Source organism: Alosa pseudoharengus, unplaced genomic scaffold (genome assembly GCF_046254945.1).
Source record: "Alosa pseudoharengus isolate Yale_2024_CS ecotype anadromous, Long Island Sound unplaced genomic scaffold, YU_APseudo_1.1 YU_APseudo_1.1_scf_16, whole genome shotgun sequence".
Lineage (NCBI taxonomy): Eukaryota > Metazoa > Chordata > Actinopteri > Clupeiformes > Clupeidae > Alosa > Alosa pseudoharengus.
In genome coordinates this window covers 22,157,185-22,175,133 of record NW_027468630.1, presented here as the reverse complement: position 1 = coordinate 22,175,133, position 17,949 = coordinate 22,157,185, and the positions used below count along the sequence as shown (strand labels likewise).

Sequence of the window (17,949 nt, the reverse complement as noted above, 5' to 3'; positions counted from 1 at the left end):
AATGCTTCACTTTGGTTACTGGGTAGTCTGCCCAAAAATACTGAACAGATCATCTGTTAAGATTTAAGTTCACTGTGTGCAATTACTGAACAGCACCTTCACCAAATTCACCCCCTAACCTAACCATAATCATAAATTGTAGTTAACGGGGTGTCAACAGATAGTTTGTTGATCATCTGAGCATCTGTTGACGGACTACCCACTGCTATTTTTCAAAACTTCACCCAAAGTGGCCAAAGCACAGTCTTCTCAGATTCTTCAGCACCAGTGGCTAATGGGAGGTGAGGTCATCCTGCATGTCCAGGGGACTCCTTCAGTATGCTGAGGGAGTAAACAGTTCAGCAAGGGAAAATGGATTCCAGCTTCATTTTGAATGTGTTGCCTCAAGTGTTCACAAATTCATGTGAAGTAGACAGTTAATGTCCACTTCCCTCTACGGGACTTGCTGCAATAGTTTCACTTGGGCAAATGTTGATAGTGTATGATAATGCTGTTAGTTTCAGCATAGTTAATGTTTATTAAGGAAGTCATTATGAAAGTAAATTGTACGGATTCCAGCTGAAGTGGGTTGAAGTGTAATTGGTGGTTAATTACACCCTGAGAATGACCCATTGGCTGACCTCAGTGAGAGGGAGCCTGTAGGCAGGCAGAGTGAGAGGAGGCTCTAACATAATTAATCTTGAGAGCCGTATGTTCCACTGTCTTCCAACAGAGCTGGGCTCAGGCGACATTTGGCTGAACTGTTCCATGTGTACTTTGGACAGTCCTCTCTCTCTCTCTCTCTCTCTCGTGACAGAGGTAAACATTTAGTCTAATGGGAATAAGCGGATACGGATCCAGTTAGTGTTTTTACAGCATGTCAAGATACGTTGAGTTCATCTCACAGCTGTCCTCAATTCACAACAACCGAGCGGTAAAGCTGAATGATTCTGTGTTTGAATGATTCCACGGCTGTTTGTTTTTATTTTTGAAACATCGCACAGCAAGCAGACCACATGTGTGTGCGTGCGTGTGTGTGTGTGTGTGTGTGTGTGTATGTGTTGTAATCCAGAGAGTAATTACACGCTGCTGAAAATAGTTCCCGGGATGAGTGTGTGGCACCTCCGTGCTGAACCCATGGAGAGTGGGGAGGGAATCCTGGACTGCGTGTGGGAGCATGTCAGAAAAGGGAGAGCCGAGAGGTGGGGTGGGAGCCGGCGGAACCACTGGTGGAGGCTCCGCCACCGGGGCACGGACGGAGCACGCTCAGAGGAGGCTACCCTCCGGTTGGCCTGTGGGGGTTGTGACCTCAGAGCCAGAGGAATCTGCTCCAGTTAAGCACCTATCGGGTGGGTGTCATGGAGAGTATTTTACAGGAAGTGACACTGCAAGACAGTTAAACCTTTTCACCTCTTCCCACGTATGATGTATAGGGCCTGAGTGTGTAGAGTATCAAAGGCCTCATGTTTTACATGTGATGAATGAATGCCAGGACAGGGTGATGGTGAATCGGGTGAAGTGAAGAGTTACTTCAGCAATAAAGTGTGTGTTTGAGGTAGTGTACAGTGTGTGTGTGTGTACATGTGTGTGAAAGACATAAAAAGAAAGAGAATTAGGCCAAGATAGCCATGTCTGCTGCACATACTAAATCTATTTTTGTCAGTTTGAGATGTTGGTGTCTTGCAACAGCACAGTTCTTCTCTCTGCTGTGTTTGTACGTGTGTGTGTGTGTTTATACAGTATATATATACACACACAGTCTGTCTGTGTTGTGTGTGTGTGTAGGTAGTCTTCCCTATGTTGTGTTTTATGTGTCTCCTGCCACCCGGCCCCATCTGACATTGCCATGGAGAGAAGCCAGGAAGAGATTTACCTTCAACACAACCTATGAGTTTATGTTTTTGCTACACAGCGTGTGTGTGTGTGTCAGGGACTGGCTTTAATTAATACAGTTTGACCGCTCAGGACCCGCATGCTTCAAGACCTGCTGTCAGTGAGGAATCCTTCGCTCTAATCCGCCCAATCCCTTTGATAGCGGCGCAGGAAAAAAGCCCCGGGACAGTTATTAATGAAGAATGAGAAGAGCCCAGGCGGAGGGAGGACGCATGGTGCCCGCGTGAATGATTGCCACGCTCATATCATAAAGCCTCGATGACGCTTTGAAGTGCCTCTGAAAACATATGATGGTGATACAGATGTATGTAAGCGGGCAACAGAATGAACACATGTTTATGTATACAGACGTAGGGACATGCCAGTGCCAAGGCCCTGTCAGGAGCAACAGAGGGGTGATGAGTGAGAGAATGATGAGTTTAGACATCACAAAGGAGTGTGAAACTAGGAACCTCGATCACTGTCACTTTCTCTCTCTCTCTCTCATGCATGCTATATCATGAGATCGCTTTCTCTGCTGGCACCCTATCTTGGTCTCAGTCTGTGAATCTCTCTCTCTCTCTCGATTCAGTGCAAGGCTTTCAAATACAAACTTACAAACTCATACTCATGACCATGGACGGATTATGAACTTTCGGGCCCCTGGGCCCAGTTGTATTAAGGGCCTCCCACTAATGGTCACATATGTGGAAAGAGGGGTTTGGGGGTCCTCCCCCAGAAAATTTTTAATTTGTATGATGTGATTTTCTGTATTCTGGTGCATTCTCCTACATTCTGATGTGTTCATACTGCGGCAATGATTCCATGCAAAGGCTTGGGCTTCAGGGCCCCCTGACCCCTTGGGCCCCTGGGCCCGGTAGGCCCGTGCAGTAATCCATCCCTGCTCATGACCCATCACTGATTACCCAGCACCAACAGGATATGGATTTTGGGCCCTATGAAAGAAGAATGTAATAATGTTGGTCATCACGTTCTGTTTTGTGCAGGGTCCGTGGAATCGTACTGCCCCCAGCCCCGTCCCCTTTGTACGGCTCCCCTTCTAGTGCAATGTTAATCTTTGCAGGTTTTCATTTTAACACAATAACATTTCAGAGGAAGGGTGGCTGCATGGCCAAGACACTCTCCATGCCCGTGTGGCAGGGGAGACGTTCAGGGAGGAGAGGGAAGGGGCCAGCTCTATTTTTGGGGCTGCTGCAACGGGCAGGTCCAAAGAGTGGAGATGACAGCTCGGCCCCCTCAGTGCATAATGGACCAGTGCCCTGCTGGAGGCAGGGTACGGTGAGACGGTCCAGCTGCTTGGCTCTGGCAGCAGCTAATGCAGCTTTATCCGCGACGGGGTCGTGTAAATGTTTACTCGGCACGGCCCCTTTAGAGCATTAAGAAAGAATGAGGCCTGCGAGCAGGTGGCAGAGAGAGAGAGAGAGAGAGAGAGAGAGAGAGAGAGAGAGAGAGTGGGGATAATGACCACGTGTGGTGCAGGCAGCAGGACAGACTGCAGTCACTCAGGAGTTCCATCCAGTGCCCAGGGGGGCCAAGGCTCGTGGTCCCTCTCCCACCACCAGCGCCCCCCTCCTCAGTCATCTGAGGGGTGCAATCTAGGTGGTTTCCTGGGCAGGGCCCAGCCTGTTTAGGAATCTGGTCTCGTATTGATGTTTATATATAAAGATGATGTTGGGGTTTAAAATTCCTTGTTGGATATGTGTCATTGGTTGTCGTTATTGCAAGACTCGGAATGTACACATTATTCCTAACGAATGTTATTTACATGTATTCTTTGGCAGACCCTTTTATATACAGTAGATGTGACAAGGGAGGCAGATTCCCAGCTAAGCCAGCAGTAGATCAACACCAATCAGACATGAAAAACAATCAGCTCACTGTTGCAGAAAGATGGTTTGACATACATAAAGATAAATGTGCATTTTTGCTCATTGTTTGCGTTACGGATACACTGTTGACGCTCTAGCCCTTTGTCTTATAAACTGCAATCATGTAAAGAAAACAAAGTCAATCAGACAGCTTCACAGATATGTATGTTTGACTGCAGTCAGGTGGGTAGATTTACAGCACCTGGTACTGGGTCTGGTCCTGATTGGCAGGGGGCAATCTGTTAGGTCAGCTTTCGGAGAAGTATTAACACAGTGCTGAGCAGTGGCAAGGCCATGTGGAGTCACGCGGTGGTGCCAGGGACCCATGCAAATTGTATAGTTTGAATGGGACATCAGAAACAGTAGACCATTAAGAATTTTAATTGGGTTTAGTCGCCTGTGGTCTGCGTTTGGCAACAGAGGAGTTTAAACTAAATGCGGGGCCCAAATCAACAATTGTCCCTATAGACCATGTTGTGACAGCAGAACGTAGCCCTGGTGCAAAAGGAAACACAGGCGATCGTAACCCTAACTTAAAGGAAGTCTTCATAGTTGACCATTGGCTCTGCTCACAAAGCACGTGAAATCTTCTGCAAATGTCATGCCTGGCCAGTGTCTCAACTATGCAGCTCCGGTTTCAAGTTCACCCGAGCGTAAAATTTGCGCAGTGAAATTAGGCGACTCCGTAGGGCCAGAGGAACAAAGCTGGAGTCTTCCACACAAAGCACTGATTTACCAGTGGAGCCTGCGCAAGGCTCGCTCACACACCAGTCAGGGTTCAGACAGAAGGCTACTTCCCTAAAAAAAAGTCCTGGATACATCGACACCGATGAATGAAAGATAAGAAATCAAATTTAGCCTAACAGATAAATCATACGCCAACCGTTACCTCAGCCGCTATTTAAAACACTTTAGCTGCAACGAATTGTGGAGAACCCGTGGGCCGCGCGTCTGGCCGTGTTAAAAGTGATGAGCTGTGACTAATGGCCTTTCTGCGAGCCCCTGCATTAACTTACCCTCAGCGTCCTTTTTTTTTCATTGGTAGGAATCTGGGGTGTGACGTTACTACCTGTCTTGGCCCAGATTTCGTTGAATGGGTCACGACATGTTTCCCTATAACCATGGTGAAATGTACTTCGGTCCGTATTTTACAGTAGAGAACGTGGTGGCCACCCATGTGCGGACTGTCCTCGGTGCCAGCGTTTGGATTCATTGAAAGGATTTAATGGTGCTTGCATCCCGTGAGTGCAACATTGCCCAGAATAATATCGCAGTCTAAAATAGCAAAAGTTGGCTCAAGTTTGACGTTATTGCGCGCTGCCAAATTTCTCTCGGTGCTACTCTCCCTCACTCACAACACCCACAAACTTAGTCACAAACGCACTAAGCGCACTAGAGGGCGCAATGTGTTGGATTTTCTCTCGCTGTTCAAATCTGTAAACCGACAGTGTTTCGTTGAATAAGTGCGCAAAGATAAGTCATGACAGGGTGCGCAACAGACGCTGTCCTAAGTCAGGATGATGTCTTATCAGTGGATAATACATCGGATGGTGTCAGCTCAAAAGAGGTGGATTATTGGCGCTGCACGGAGTGTAAGGGGAGCTGGTGCTTTTAATTTATGAATCCCGAGGCGCCAATAAGACCACTGGATGGTTGCCACAAGAATCACGGGCAGGGCGCATTTGGTTCGGGAACGTCCCCTCAGATAGCAGGGTCTCCTCTCCTCCAGTGCACCTTTTTACATCATCTCCGAAAAGCTTCTACACATAGGTGAAGCCTGATGCACTGTTCTAAACTTTTTGGAGTGTTGCGTGGTAATTATGGAGTTCCTCACCTTATCCCGTGAATCATTTCCACCTGGTTGTATCGATTCTTAGGGTATGTTATCATTTTTATAGACGTTGGGACGTAAAAAGACTACATTTGGGCAAGCATTACTTTCCCAGAGTTTTTCACTAGTGCAGATTACTTGGTAAACATCGAGCGGCTACGCCGGAGGATCTCAGCCCTCAACTCAGCACAACTCTCCTCACCGGCTATGCCTGTGGCTGACTTTTTCATTCACAAAATGGATCTTTGGGAAGTTGCACGGTACCATATAATTTAGAGTTAAACTCAAGTATTACATATAGAAAACAATGGCATAAAGAAACAGTCGCAAAAATAGAATTGATGACTTAATTTTACTGCATTTCAATTTAACGGAGAGCGTGATTATCTTGATTTTTACCTGACCAAAACCTGCTATTGGCATTTACATCACCAAGGTAAGTAAAATGGTTATGATGTTCTTTTTACACGTTTGGGGTTTTAAAGACGAGTTATTTGTCTCCATTGAGAAATGTCACTTCATCATGTACAGTAGCTACGGGCATTAAAGAACTCTTTCAGGCAATTGTAATTGTAAGTGTTTGATGCCTTCTCACTATTGATTAGTGGCTGCATCCACATGTTATGTTCTATCAGCTGTTAAACTGTCGTGCTATTTTAATACATTTATAGGACTAAAGTAATGGGCTACTATTATTTCAAATGCAGTTTCCTTAGGTTCCTTACTTTTTCTCTAGTTATCTATTAATCTATTGTTTTCTTTATTCTTTTTTGTTGTTGTCTTAAATGCCTTTCCTGATGTGATATTTTCTCAGAGGAATGTAGCCTCTAGCACTTATTATGTTTCTCTGCTAAATCTGAAAGTGGAGTCGCTTATAGAGTGTGAGGTCAGGGGTCCCTTTTCACTGTTAAGTGGAACAGAGGAGCATTAGTTCGCGTGCATGCAGCCATAAACAGGCTTCAGTTTTATGCCCCCCTCCCTCTTTAGATATTACCGACCATTCGTCAACAGGGCACTGCCAGTATGTGGACACCTTTACTATGGTGCACGAGGTAAGACAAACTTGTATTGGTATTGCATGCAATTTTGCATGTTTGTTATTAGTCAAACTCTGAACTCTATAATTTTATAACTTACAGAGTATTCATAATAGTGATGCTCACCAGCCTGAGATCTCTGAATAGCCAGCATTCTACAGATCACTCTAGGGTGAGTAATTTGATGGCATTTTTTCTTAGGAGCAAACATTGTCGGTTGTGCATTCAGACTCTGCCGGCATCATGTCATGACACATACCACAGGCTGTAAATATGGACTACTTATGCCCAGGGCAGCTTGTCCGCACCGCACCCCCTCCTGTGGTGGTGTCTACTGTCTGCTGAGCTAACCAGATTTACAACCGCTGCTGTGGTCGGTCACGGTGGAGGTGTTGAACCACAGAGCTGTTAAAGTGTGCCACGCTCTCTGATCTCGCTCTGTAAACATGCTGTTGGCCACTGAGAGTGCCTGCCCGGGGGGGGTAAATCATTTAGACACACACACACACACACACACACACACACACACACACACACACTTAAACAGCCTAGTAGAGAGAGTGCTGGAAGGTCAGGGGCCGAGGTGAACTCAGCTGTCATCAGGTCCCACCATCTGCAACCTCCAAGAAACAGAGAAAGAACCCGCTCAGTAAAAAGGCGAAAGGGGAGGGCCCCAAAGGGGGCCCTTATGATTGGCTAAAACAGCCTGTGACGTAAGTGACAGACAGGAGAGCTGGCCAATACCTCCCTGGGGACAGTCCTCCAGCATTCCCGCCTGCAGGGGAGGGAGAGTTGGCGCTCGAGCTGCTCCCAAGAGTCCAGCTGCTTGACCTCTGTCTGACCTCCGGGATGACACTGGGTTCGGGTTACAAAGGCTGGCAGCACTCAGGAGGCCAGAGGGCTGTGTGAATGCCTGCCAGGAGGGCCTGGTGACAGACAGCAGTGAAGCCCAGTGCCAGCTCCCCTCTCTCCCACCCCACACCACTGGTGCCGTATTCTCTTACCCATATCAGCAGCCGCCAAGAGCAGGGCCCTTTTTTCTTCTTCTTTTTTTAATCTGCACTTTGCGGCAAGCGATGCTTCAGAGCGCCGGCGATAAATGCAGACAAAGTGGCGCAGAGGAAGAGCTTGATTTCTGCGCCCACGCTCGGAGCTGGCACTGAAGACCTGGCACGCCGAGCAGCCTGGCACCGGACGAGAGGAGACACAGAGAGAGAGAGAAGAACGGCCTCTGATATCATCTCTGGCAGACTCTCTGGATGAATGGATGGATGGATGGATGGATGGATGGATGGGTGGATGAAAGACCACAGGGAGAAAGAAGAAAAGACGCATCGTTTGCAGATGACCACTGATGAACCGAGTTCTGCCTGAAATTAATAAAGATGTTCACGCAATGGTAGAATCAGCCTTCAAAGGCATGCATGTTTACACTGATGAGGGAATCAATGGATACATTTAGAGAACAGCAAATACTGCAGGGTTGAAAACACTCTCTCCCCCTGTGTGAATATATAGCACGTGCACCCCATCAGACCTGTGTTGTTAATGTGTTGTTGCAGTTCTCGAAGAATCAATAATCTCGAATGTGTACTCCCACAGGCTGGTGCTCAAAGCCCCGAGCTCGAGCAGGAGCCTCCAGCCCAGCAGGGGGCGCCCTCTGGCTCATGGGGGTCCTGGGGACCTTGGGCCGAGTGCTCCCGCAGCTGTGGTGGTGGGGCTCAGGAGCAGACGAGGCCCTGCCTGCCGTATTCTCCACCCGTGGCGCCCCACTACCCCGGCTCTCACCCCGGCGGTCAGCCCCTGTCGCCAGGCCTGGTGGTGTCTGCCCTGCGCCCATCTGTGCCACTGTACCGCAACACTGGGCACCCTCCTCGTGCCAATAACTCACAGACGGGTGATGCCAGGACTCAGCCGCGAGTGAGCCGCCCTGAGAGAAGGTAGCTACATTAATTGGCATTCATTTGCTGAGCTGCTAGGGTAAGATGCTTATTGTGCTTAAGGATGTCTGAGAACAGAAGTACTTATAAGACAAGCAAGATAAGAACACACACTGTTGATTAGAGCTGCAGCAATCTTTTTAGAAGCTTTGTGTACCTGAGGTTAGCCCTGAAGTTTAGTTGGTTTCTAGTTTGCTAAAATATGCCCATTCATGCCCATGGATAATTTTTTCTTTTTTCTGTGGCACTCACAGTAAAAAGCAATAATATAAGTTATTACTGCTGTCAAATTCAATGCAGAGTCTCTCCGCTGATGACTGGCCTGAATTTTCACACACTGCAGTTCATCAGTCCACAGTGCCACCCCACACCCCTGTGCTACTGTCCAGACCCAGCAAAGGCCCTCTGTTACTGGAGGAGTGAATAGCACTGCTGGGGCTTGGCTGCTCCGCCAGTCCACCTCTTGTGAGCCCAGCCTGCTGGCCTGGTGATAATAAGATGAAGCTGACCAGCACTGTGCCAGGAAAAGGCTGAGGGAACACAGCAGAGCAGCCAACCCCAGGGGGAGGCCACTAAGGCTGGGCAGCAGCTGAGTGGGATCAGGCCTGGTTGTTAGTACAGGGGTGGTCTGGCGGATTTGTACCAGATCCGGATCAGAACCAAGCTGCATCAGTGCGTCTCTCTCTCTTTCTCTCTCTCTCTCTTTCTCTCTCTCTCTCTCATCTCTCACAGCATGTTCTGTAGTATAAAATGGATGGTGATTTGGTGACTCTAAGTCGTATAGTATTAGCTTGCCTTTAGCACACTGCTGGCTCAGATCTGGCCCTGATGTGGTGCTGGTCTGGGCAAGAGTAAGCATCCATCCATCCATGCCTCCATCCTCCCTCTAAGTGCATGCTGACTTTTTAAAACCCATCAGATCTGTAACTGAGTCTGTGTTCAAGCATGAACACATCCTCTGGCTGTAAGCAGGTTTGAACAGCAGATAACACGTTAGTGCTTTAATTTGCTGTGCTTGGGCTTCTAATCTGGTTGTTTTGCATTTATGATGAGCCACCCACACAGTGAAAATAGTTCCAGAGAATGTCCTCCTTCCTTCAAACATCCATACCTCTCCAGGCTGAGGTGCAAATTCCAGACATGGGGTGCAGAAGTGTCTAAAATCTTATCTGGATTTAATTAGTGAGGCTTCTCAGATGGTGGTTGACTCTAGTCCAAATCTGGCTCAGGTCTGGCGGAGATATGGCATAGATAGATATGACGCTGATCTGGCTGTGAGCTATAGCTGCTGTCGTCAGAGTCTTGAACTAAGAGGTGGAACTAATGAGGGAGAGTAATTGGTTCGGGTGTGTGTGTGTGTGTGTGTGTATGTATGTGTGCGTTTGTCTGCATATAAACTGGGATTTGTTTGTATAAACTGTGTTTATATATTTCACACCTGTTCTGTTTTGAAGGCGTGGAGATGGGCCCATCGTCCCGGGGAAGTACGGCTACGGCCGCATGCCGTACGTGGTGCCCCTTCAGAGAGACCCAGCAGGCTCCCCCCACCAGCGCTCACACCGACAAAGACGCTCCGCCTACAGGGACGGCTGGCCCAACAGCCCCCGGCAGACCGCCAGACCTAACAGCCCCTACTACGGCTACGGTGGCTCCCACCACCAGGCCCCCATCTCCCAGCCCTGGGGCGGCTCGGCCTGGGTACCCCTGCACCAGCCCGGCACCAACCCGCCGCAGGCTTCGGCCAGAATGGCCACAGCTGCGGCCAGGCCCTACAACCCGCTGCCGGACTCCTCTTGCGTTGGCTCACCCAAGCAGCACAGGATCTGCAACACCAGTGTAAGCCACACACTCCTCACACTTGGCTCCATTCACGTCAGTGCAGTTCAGTTCAAGTCAGTTCCACTGAATCAGATTGAATGGAATTCAATTGAATTGAAAGTCCAGCTTAGTTCAGCTTGAATCAGCGGTCTTCTAGGGGTTGAGGTGGGGGTTTACTTTATCTCAGGCATATCACAGTAATCAGGTGTAATGATTTTCCAGACCATTTTGCCCTTCAGACAGGATTTGCTTTAATTAGGTAATTTTCTGTACCTGTTCCAAATCGATGGAATTTCTCCTGTTTAACCTGGGATACTGATTTGGCTGCACTACAAAGTCACAACAGGACGAAGTTGGGTCTCTTGTCTATTGAGGAGTCGAGGATGTGATTCAATTTACAGCTAATGTGGGTCTGCATGCAATACTCATTGAACAGTAATTGTCGTAGTTATCAGTAGTTGTAGCAATTATCTGCCAAATGTATTGTTCATACTGATAATAGAATAATTATTGAAATGTCACATCAATGGATTTCACTGAAAAAGTTGTATAGCTTTATGTGAAAATGCAATTGAGATAAGATAATGCGGTACAGAACGATAATAAAGAATGGTGTATGGCCATTCCAAACACTGGGCAGAGCTTCTGCATTCCACATCGATGTTTGGAGGAAGGAGGACATTCTCTGGAACCACTTCCACTGTGCGTGTGGCACATAGTAAATGCAAAACAACCAGATTAGAACACAACAAATTAAAGCATAGTTGAGTGTATCAAAGTGGAGTACACGCAAGATAAGGGATTGATTGAGTGTGGTTCTAAGGGTTGAGAATGTACACATCTGAGAGGCATTATGGAAACACAGTACACAGCTCACATTACAGACAACCTTTGAAGTATATTTGGCAATGTCACTAAAAATGAACTAAGAAGAATGGCACTCCAATATGGTATGGACAGGTTTGTTGGAAACCGACCTGTATGGACAAGAAGGCAGTAGTATGGAAGAGCAAGGGAAGTGTACTCAAGCGATGGTGTGTGAAGAATGCATGGGGAGATGTCACAGGGAGAGAGAGAATGTGGAGAGAAAAGAGGGACTGCAGAGAGAGTATGTGGAAAGAGAGAAAGGGGAGGATGCTGAGGTGAGAGTGGAGAGGTAGAGAGGTGTGGGGATGCCAACCTGGCCCTCAGCTGTGCTCGTAAAAAGCTAGGAATGGAGCCTGAGGCTCAATGCCTCCTGACCTCAACTCCCGCTGCCGCCCAGGCAACCACCAAAGGTCAGAGGTCAGTGGTGATGGCCTTTCATCCGACACTCAGGGCTCCATGGGTGCCAGGGGGACACTTCATTACCTCACCACGACTTCAACACTTTCTCTTTGATTTTTTCCCTCTTTGTGGTCTTTGTTTTTTTTTTTGGGTGCCATGCTGAGTATTTCTCCTTTCCCATAACATCCTTTGTTTTTGAGAATATTCCCCTTTCTTTACAACTAATGCCTTCTAATGCCCATCTGTCTTCCTTTCTCTGTTGTCCAGACAGTAACTTTTCCTGCCCTTTTTTGTTATGGTCTGATGTCTGCTTTTCTCTGCAAGCAGTGATGTCATGTTACTGTGCGATGTTCCTGTGTGAACATTCATGTTACTAGGAATAGATTTTGAACCAAGCTTTTTTGTCCTCTTCTATGCGTGAGCACATGTCTTTTTCTGTGTGTGTGTGTGTGTGTGTGTGTGTGTTTGTGTGTGTGTGTGTGTGTGTGTTTGTGTGTGTGTGTGTGTTTGTGTGTACATGTCCAGCCCTGCCCAGCCTCCAGCAGGAGTATTAGGGAGGTGCAGTGCTCCTCCTACAACAACCAGCCCTTCATGGGCCGCCTGTACGAGTGGGAGCCCTTCAACGAGGGTGAGTCACACACACACACACACACACACACACAAACACACACACACACACACACACAGTTCATTGCAAGTGCATCACACCTCATTACAGCCTCAACAAGTTTGAAAATGTAATACAAAAGTTAATGCAATGGCTCAAAGGATTAACTCATATCCTATTCAATATTGTAATTGTATTACTACATATCTCAAGGAAAGGCTTTTTGGATCAAGGTTTCATACATCTAGAAGTGTTAAGGCACCCAGTCGGTGGGTTCACCCATGTGGAACAAAGACATGAGTAACACCAGCCTTGTTTAGAATGCAAGGGTGTGTTTAATCTAAACACTCTGGCACTATGCATTTCCTGCAGCAAAAAGTGAGCTGTCAGGTGACTGATAGACAAGACAAAACTGAGCCGAAGCCTGATGCAAATGCAGATAATGACATGGTAGTTGTCATATGAGCTGTGCTCTTGTTTGTCAAGATTTAGGAGGGGCAGTGTGACACTGGTGCCACATAGTGATAGTTTACTATTGTACTACAGGAAGCTCACTGGACACTACGGTCACGGCAGACATAAATCACCACAGAGAGAGAGGAAAGGAAACCGGACCAGCAGGGTTATGATGCATATAGTAGAGGAGCCGGACCAGCAGGGTTATGATGCATATAGTAGAGGAGCTGGACTTCTAGAGAGTGTTGTTACTAAGCCAGCATCCCGGCACATTCACTGTTGGAGGGTTTTACAACTCACGGCCTTTCACCAAGTAGTTTGGGATGACAATGAATATGGGGAGAGCCCCACGGGAAAGCATAAACAGCGTAAGAGTATGTAGTGGGAGAGCGTGGCAAAGACTGGAAATGAGCTTCTTTGACTTTTACTTTGACCTTTGAACTCTGGGCAGCTTTCTATATTTACATGTATCATTTAGCTTACACTTTTATCCAAAGCGTAAACAAACAAGGAATTTGACTCCGGTTAATCTTTGCTCTCAAAGTACAACACACATAGACTAAGGTTTTAGATTAAATATACAGTAAATATAGTGCAAGGCAGTTCAGTGCAATGATAATAACAATACTGTAACTGTAAGGTTGAAGTACACATGAGGTAGATGAGCAGAACAGTGTTGATTGACTTTGTTCAGTGTAAAGGTGGGGGCTGTTTCTGAGTATTCAACTGAGTGACTGCTTGGGGGAAGAAGCTGAGTATTGTGTGGTGTATTTACACCAACCAGTTACTCCTGTTGTGATACACTCACAATAGCCTCTGTCTCAAGGTCATGACCTTTACAGTGCCCTCTCTGACCGACTGTGGGACGTTTATGACACAGAGGACTCTGATGTGTTCTCTCACACCTCGCTAGGCACGATGAAGGCCCCTCTTTGCACACGGCTGGTCATGGGTATCCAGGCAACTGACTAAATATTGCTGGGTGGTACAGTTATCTTGGGATCCTAATAAAAGGGGTATCTCCCTGTCTGTCAGAATGCCAGAGCAACATTGGGAGGATAATAATCCTATGACTCATCTGCTTTTTATATCTTAATGAGAGATTCCTGCCTCCTCTAAAACATTCTGGAGTTAGGGAGACATACTCCTTGTCTGATAAAAGGCCTGCTTGTTTTCTTAAGGTTTATTGAACATGGTGAGGTGTGTGTGTGTGTGTGTGTGTGTGTGTGTGTGTGTGTGTGTGTGTGTGTGTGTGTGTGTGTGTGTGTGTGTGTGTGTGTGTGTGTGTGTGTGTGTGTGTGGTCAGTTGTATTCAATTTTGCACACACACACACACACACACACATACACACTGATTTCAGGTGTCAGGTTCACTAATTTGTGGCACATTCATTTGTCTGAAAACAAACTATTTAAAAGGATTACGCTAATTTGCGGTTAGCTTTAGAAAGGCACGTACACACTCTCTCTCTCTCTCAGACACAAACACACACACACACCTTGAGACCGATCTTACCCATTCTGAGACTGTGGCATGGCCTTGCCAGAATCTGTTAGTCTAATTGGCAGTAATTGGTCCTTGTTGAGAGGGCACAGCATCCCCTTCTACTCCCGGCTCTGTTCGGCATTACCCAGGATTGGCATGGCTCACCTCAGGGACTCATGCCCAGGTGCCCGTGGCGTGTGTAACACTGTGCCCATGTGAGGTGTGTTCAATGGCACCAGCCACAGCCAATCTACTCATCTCAAAGGTGCTGCTCAGCTCTCCTGTGGATTTATGGTACAATTTTAGCCGTGTTGAACATAGCCAACTGAGATTATCTGCTTCATGCTTTAAATCCTCTAATATCTTTAAAGTGCAGCTGGCATAAGAGAGTTTAGTATGTCTGAGGTTTACACAGTCTGGGGTGCATTAGGTGGTACTAAAAGATTATTAGAAGCTTTAGTCATTCTGCAAAGACAGAGTCTTATCTTATGGAGGATAAACAGTGTTATGAAGTAGCAGTGGATGCTGTGCCTTCTCAACAAGGGCCAATTACTGTCAGTTAGATCTCTGTTAACTGCTTATCAAAATAACACGTTAAGGCCCTGGTTACAACAACTTTACTCCTGGCAGAGTGTACAGTTATTAAAAGTAGAATTGACCTTAATCTCCTAATTAAAGGAATTATTCGGAGTAAAATGCAATTTAGAAATTTACGGATGATTGGGAGTACATACGTTGAGTTGACATCAAAATCATGTCATTCGGATGTGTTTTGAGAAAGTTTTTAGTCGAGTGTGGATTAACACGCTCTGGAATTTCACAATTTCGTTTCGACATAGTCCAGTATTTCTTTCGAAATTGAAATTAAGTTGTATGGACTGGACTATGTTTTTTTTTTTTTTAAACGGCGACGAAATTGTGAATTTCCAGAGCGTGTTACTCCACACTCGGCAATCGACTCCTACGGACTTTCCCCTAAAGACGCCAGCTGCAGCAGCAGCAACATTTCCGGAAAGGTACTGGCTTGATGAAATTCATTCTGGACTCTCTATCCGACCACATAAAGACCTCGGGATAATTCGGTTTGGCTTTAGGGACCCTCTACTCACTACCACGTAAGTGTAATGTTGTTTGGAACTGTAGAAGAGGTATAAAAATAGCGTTTTGTAGCGGCAAATTGACTTGCCCTGGTCACTTCCAGGCTAACGAGTTTTGACTAAAAACGGTAAAATCGAACTTTCTCAAAACACATCCGAATGACATGATTTTGATGTCAACTCAACGTATGTACTCCCAATCATCCGTAAATTGATCTAAAGTGCATTTTACTCCGGATAATTCCTTTAAACTATGATTAGTGAACCAAGACATTACATATAATGTTTAGATAAGTACTAGTAAACCTTATATGACAGCTGATTCAAGATCAACAATCGGCTTAACATCATTAATTTCGATTAAGTTAATTATATACTTGACTCTGTAGTGACAATAGCTAAATGGCTGTACTAGTAAGTAGCAATGTGGAGTTTTAGTGAAAGCCACAAAGCTTTGACAATATCATCTCATACTCTTTGACTTGGATCTAGTACGTGTTTGTATTATTGTGGATCACTGTGGAAAACTGGCCAGCAGTAATGCTCCCCTCATTCCAGCCGTGTGTGTTGCCTAGCAATGACACGTGGCTGATGCGTGGGGAGTGTGAGAGTTAGGGTTAGGGTTAGGAGTTAACCTCTCCACACACACACACACACACACACACACACACACACACACACACACACACACACACACACACACACACACACACACACGCGCACGCGCACACACACACACACACACACACACACACACACACACACACACACACACACACACACACACCCTTCCACACTGTGGGTCTTCCATTCGTGCACACACACAGAGACAGATGGGCAGACAGACATCCGTACACAGATAGACAGGCAGAGAGACAGACACAAAGGCAGACAGACATTACAAATCATGCAAGCCACCTTGAGGCAGAGAGACAGACATTGAACAGACTCTTATTGGAAGACGGTCAGTCATGGTTGCAGGTACAAATGTTTGCAGTTAGATTGGTCACCTACACAAGCTGGTCTGATGGTGCAGGGTCTGTCAAGGGAATATGAGCCATCTTGTGATGAAGGCTACTCTCAATTTGTTACCTTTACCCAATTTCACTTACGTCTTCTCAATTGATCCAACCCATGTGTTTAGGGAATAACACCCCATAGTGTATGCTCAGCCTGTCAGTGCTACATGCTTACTTAGAATTCACATAAACAGTGCTGCCCTCTTGTGGAGAATAGTGGAGTAGCCAGTGAAGTCCTGTAGAGCCTGAGCCACCAACACCCCCCCATCTCCTCTCAATCTTCTGCAGTTCCTGGAGACCAACACTGTGAACTGAACTGTCGAGCCATCGGGTTCCGGTTCTACGTACGACAGTCTGACCGGGTCATTGACGGAACGCCGTGTGGACAGAACGACTCCTCCATCTGTGTGGCCGGAAGGTGCCAGGTAAAAATGCCGCCCGCCATCTTGGCAAATTCAGACTACTAACCAATTAACTGACTCCATTTTGGCTGATCACTTTGGATGATCACCTATCCTGTTATTGTTAATACATCTGAAACAATGAAACAGAATTTGGTGGTTAACATTTCCTCCTGTGGCATAATGCAGGTCCTGACAATGCCACCAGGGGGCAGTAGAGTTGAACTACTAGTCCAGCACTAGATGCTTGCACGGGCATCCGGTCTTATTCTGGAATAGGTTTGATAAATCCAAGCCAAAGCAGGTCTGGATCTCATCCGTATGGCTTCTCTGTGGGGTAGAGTTCTTTAGGGGTTAGAGAGAGAGGCGAGGTTGAAGGGGTGCGTGTGTGTGTGTGTGTGTGTGTGTGTGGGGGGGGGCTTCCATCAACCCCTGTGTTTGAAGTGCAACACTAAAGCTTGGCTCGGGAGGGAGAGAGGTGTGTTTTTATGTAAGGCTGTGAACTTTGGATGTCCTCGGGTGCTGATGTTTCAACAATTTCCAAGGAGTTACATACACACACACACACACACACACACACACACACACACACACACACACACACACACACATTTCTCAGGACCTGTCAGAGGCGTTTGATGTCCTGAATCAGGTATTAACCTGTATACAGGTGTAAAGTTGTTCTCCTCGTTCAGCGTTGGTGTGTTGTGCTTCGTGTTTTGTTGTCCAGTCTCCTCCCACTGGCTCGTCTCTTCCTGCTCTGGGTCTGGTCAGCATCAGTCATTTCCCATGACCTTTATGAATCAGCCGAGATTTCTGCCATATTAAGATTTAATCAAGATAAGGCCGCTCTGATCTCGTGCTGGCTTTGTGTAATTTCCTTCATTAATGCCATGGACATGCAAGGGGCCGTGTCGTCGGGGGTCAGGCTGGGGGCTCTTTTTTTATTTCCACAGAGCTAAAAGAAAAAGTCCACATCCCCTCCGGGATGCTTGGTTGGCATGGTGATGGGTTGGCATGTGAGAATTGGACTGAAATAAAGTGTCCGTGTGAGGGGTTCTGTTGTGAAGGAAGATTCAACTAAGCCAGGGACTTGCTGTGTGTGTGTGTGTGTGTGTGTCTACAACTGTAGATGTAAACAGTATGATGCAGTTGTGTTGCATAGGTTTTCCATACAAGTCAAGCACATATTCCTGCCTGTGTGTGTGTGTGTGTGTGTGTGTATGTGTTTGGCTACTCATGAGATTTAGT

At 46.7% G+C, this 17,949-nt stretch overlaps 1 protein-coding gene across 1 annotated transcript in view; it reads left to right on the top strand.

The window, feature by feature from the left end:
- Positions 1–4,960: 4,960 nt before the first annotated feature.
- thsd4 (thrombospondin type 1 domain containing 4) overlaps positions 4,961–17,949 on the top strand; it is a 52,806-nt gene continuing 39,817 nt past the window's right edge. The window contains exons 1-7 of the mRNA XM_076287467.1: positions 4,961–6,007; positions 6,559–6,623; positions 6,711–6,780; positions 8,211–8,548; positions 10,003–10,384; positions 12,158–12,260; positions 16,586–16,722. Of these exons, the coding sequence (XP_076143582.1) occupies positions 6,595–6,623; positions 6,711–6,780; positions 8,211–8,548; positions 10,003–10,384; positions 12,158–12,260; positions 16,586–16,722 (1,059 nt within the window). The 5' untranslated portion in view covers positions 4,961–6,007; positions 6,559–6,594. The remainder of the gene's footprint in view (positions 6,008–6,558; positions 6,624–6,710; positions 6,781–8,210; positions 8,549–10,002; positions 10,385–12,157; positions 12,261–16,585; positions 16,723–17,949) is intronic.